The sequence below is a fragment of the Odontomachus brunneus genome, unplaced genomic scaffold, assembly GCF_010583005.1.
Source record: "Odontomachus brunneus isolate Ranch 3 - 2012 unplaced genomic scaffold, Obru_v1 Obru_scaffold_057, whole genome shotgun sequence".
Taxonomy (NCBI): Eukaryota; Metazoa; Arthropoda; class Insecta; order Hymenoptera; family Formicidae; genus Odontomachus; species Odontomachus brunneus.
The window spans coordinates 7335-10043 of NW_022639507.1; the positions used below are offsets into that span (position 1 = coordinate 7335).

The window sequence follows — 2709 nt, forward strand, 5'->3', positions numbered from 1 at the left end:
TATATTGGAAGAAGCAAAAACGAGACAACCAACTCGATTGTTTCTTCCAAGCGTCTGATTAGGCGTCCATCTCTTTTTAAAAGCGAAAAGTATGAAACATGCAAGCAGCACGAACAACCCTTTTTCCCTAAATTTGTTAAAGAAAGAATCGAATTGATTAAGAATCGGGCATCTCTAATCTATATATACATGAAATCAGTATCGTCGATAAATGATAACGTTTTTTACTTTTTTGACGATCGCTTCTACATTGTCGACGCTTAACGAGTTTGCCGTCTACTCCAGCATCCCCTTAAGGCGATGCTGCTAGGCTCGTTTTCATAGAATACTCTTTTCTTCTAATTGCATACATAAAACTACAAATGCTTTTACAGCGTGAAAGTATAAGCGATAATGAATGCCGCATACTAAAAAGTTGCATCGAAATCAACAAAAAATTTTGAATTTACTATTAAAAATGCGATATAGGTATCATATTTAGTTTCATGTGACAAATTTAGAGCTCATACGCTTCAAATACATAGTATGCGGTATAGAAAAGACTTTCAGGAACATTATGAAAACATCGTAACCCTAACAGCACGGGAACATTCTGAGGACGTTCTGAGTAGATCGTAATGCGTATATTGCAATCATCTCAGAATGTTCTCATATGTACTGCGATCGACTGAGTACGTTCTGAGTACGTCCATATGTCTGGGGTAGCAGCTACTATAGAATTTCGCTGCGAATGTCGTGCGAACGTTCGCAGCGATGTCGGCAGTCTCAGGACGGAATGAAAACGGGAAGGTTTCAATACATCACGTATAGATGCACACATACATGTGCAGCTAGGCGCGCGCGCATATATAGGTTAAGTTAGGTTATTAATTGGACATTTTTATTTCATTATAAATTCGTTTTTATTAACATAAATTCATTTACAAATGAATAATATATTCTTTTATTGAGATTATTTATAACAGACTTTTATAAACACAAATAACACTAATACTAATAATACTTTTATAAACACTAATTGATTGCGATTATCGCCTTTGCGGCGTTCTCGGCCGTCGGTGAGCGACGCTTTCAACTACTTGGAGTCGATGGGAGCCAGAGATAGTAGAGAATCTTACACTAGGAACCTTTACTGCTAATGGCATCTGTTCGGGACTCGCCTCATATTTTACTAAAATCTTGTCGCCGTTCGCGATTCCCTCGAATCGATCGACCTAGGCTTCTCGAAGATTCTATTTAGAATTTTCGAGAAGTCGATGATATACAGATTTCTGTACGTGCTACCTGTGACCCGCGTCGCCGGTAAACATTCGGTCTCGCGACTCTTCGATCTATTTTGTTTGCTAGCTGGTTGCTATGGCAATCTAAATTCGGATCGCGAAATCAAAGCTCTAATAAATCAACAACGAAAAAGGAAAGTCATCTCGATGTGTCGCGAGGCCGAACCAATCACCGATCGCCAGCTTTGAAACTGCGGAGATAAAAGCTCCGTCTCGCTATAACGGGCGATCTAACTCGTGCGACACTCTCTCAAGTTAAAACGTTTGACGTCTCATCAGGCGCATCTCAGTTTCGCGAAGTCTAAAGCTGCCGACCGGAGCGAGTCAGGCTCTCAATTCTTGTATCGCGAAAGCGACCTCCGAAGTCTTCCGTCCGCGAAGACCTCTCTGCGACAAAAAACATTGTTCGACGATTCGAGCGCGTCCGCCCAGCGAGGACGGAAGGTGCGACCAACAGCGACGACCGATCCGGAAGTCTCTCTTTCAATAAATTGTTAATTGGGACAACGAAGTCAACTCATTGACGCACCACACCCGTCTCCCAGTGATCCCCGCGGAGCTAAGCCGGCTTCTATGCGCTCACTGCAAGCGCGCACAGCATCCTCACCTAAAACCAATAAGCAAATGCTATGCGGCTTTGCAATCAAGGATAACCTCAAACTCTTTATCAGAATATTTGTATAAAAATTTCTACGAAATATTAAGAAATATTATGTAATTTATATGTAAAAATTGTTTCGCTAACTTTATTCAATATTTTATGGAATTAAAATTAAGGAAGAAAAAGGATTACCTTTGATATTAATTAGATCGATCAATCGATCTGCCTCGTCACTGCTCGTCACAACATTAATGGACTGTACCCACGCTACTCGGCTACCGGAAAAAGATCGAAACAGAAATGATATATCAGATGGCGTTGGTATACGTACCATTTCCGTACTTTGAGTCGGTACCTGAGAAATACGCGCGCGATACAAATACGTACGTATCATTTTAGTCAAACCTGAGAATGTACGCACGCGATAGAAAAGTGTACGTATAATTTCCATATCCCTGAGTGAAATCTGAGAACATTCGCGCGCGAAAGAAAACCGAATGATACTATAAGTGACGTTCTAGCGTTCAATTTAGTACGTCACAGATGATCACAGTATAATGAGTACGAAAATGGGATGATTCGCAGTACGTGCTGTTAGGGAAATGAATTTTAATAGATAGTTTAAATAAAAAGAGAATTGCAGTAATAAGCGATGTGTGTTAGACGTTTAATGGTTACGTGGTAAAGAAGACTTGATTTTTAGTTCACGCATGTCCTGGAAGAAAGCGCTGCATCTTGAGCTGGCTATATACACGTACACGCACACACATACACACGCATACGCACACACGCAAACACACACACACGGAACGAAGACGATCGTCAAAA

The 2709-nt window shown here is 40.7% G+C and overlaps 1 protein-coding gene across 1 annotated transcript; it reads right to left on the minus strand.

Annotated features, from left to right (window-relative positions):
* Positions 1 to 1013: 1013 nt before the first annotated feature.
* On the minus strand, positions 1014 to 2346 carry LOC116845741. The gene is made up of 2 exons (XM_032818788.1): positions 2074 to 2346; positions 1014 to 1887 (listed from the first exon to the last, which is right to left on the minus strand). Exons 1-2 carry the CDS (start codon positions 2330 to 2332, stop codon positions 1793 to 1795), a joined length of 354 nt encoding a protein of 117 aa, XP_032674679.1. The 5' UTR covers positions 2333 to 2346; the 3' UTR covers positions 1014 to 1792.
* Between the last annotated feature and the right edge of the window lie 363 nt (positions 2347 to 2709).

Excerpts from the sequence above, each read along its gene's own strand:
- LOC116845741 (XM_032818788.1), bottom strand. The coding sequence starts at position 2,332 with ATGGAAATTATACGTACACTTTTCTATCGCGTGCGTACATTCTCAGGT. Across the intron at positions 1,888-2,073 it reads CGATCTAATTAATATCAAAG|GTGAGGATGCTGTGCGCGCT; the intron begins GTAATCCTTTTT and ends TATTGGTTTTAG.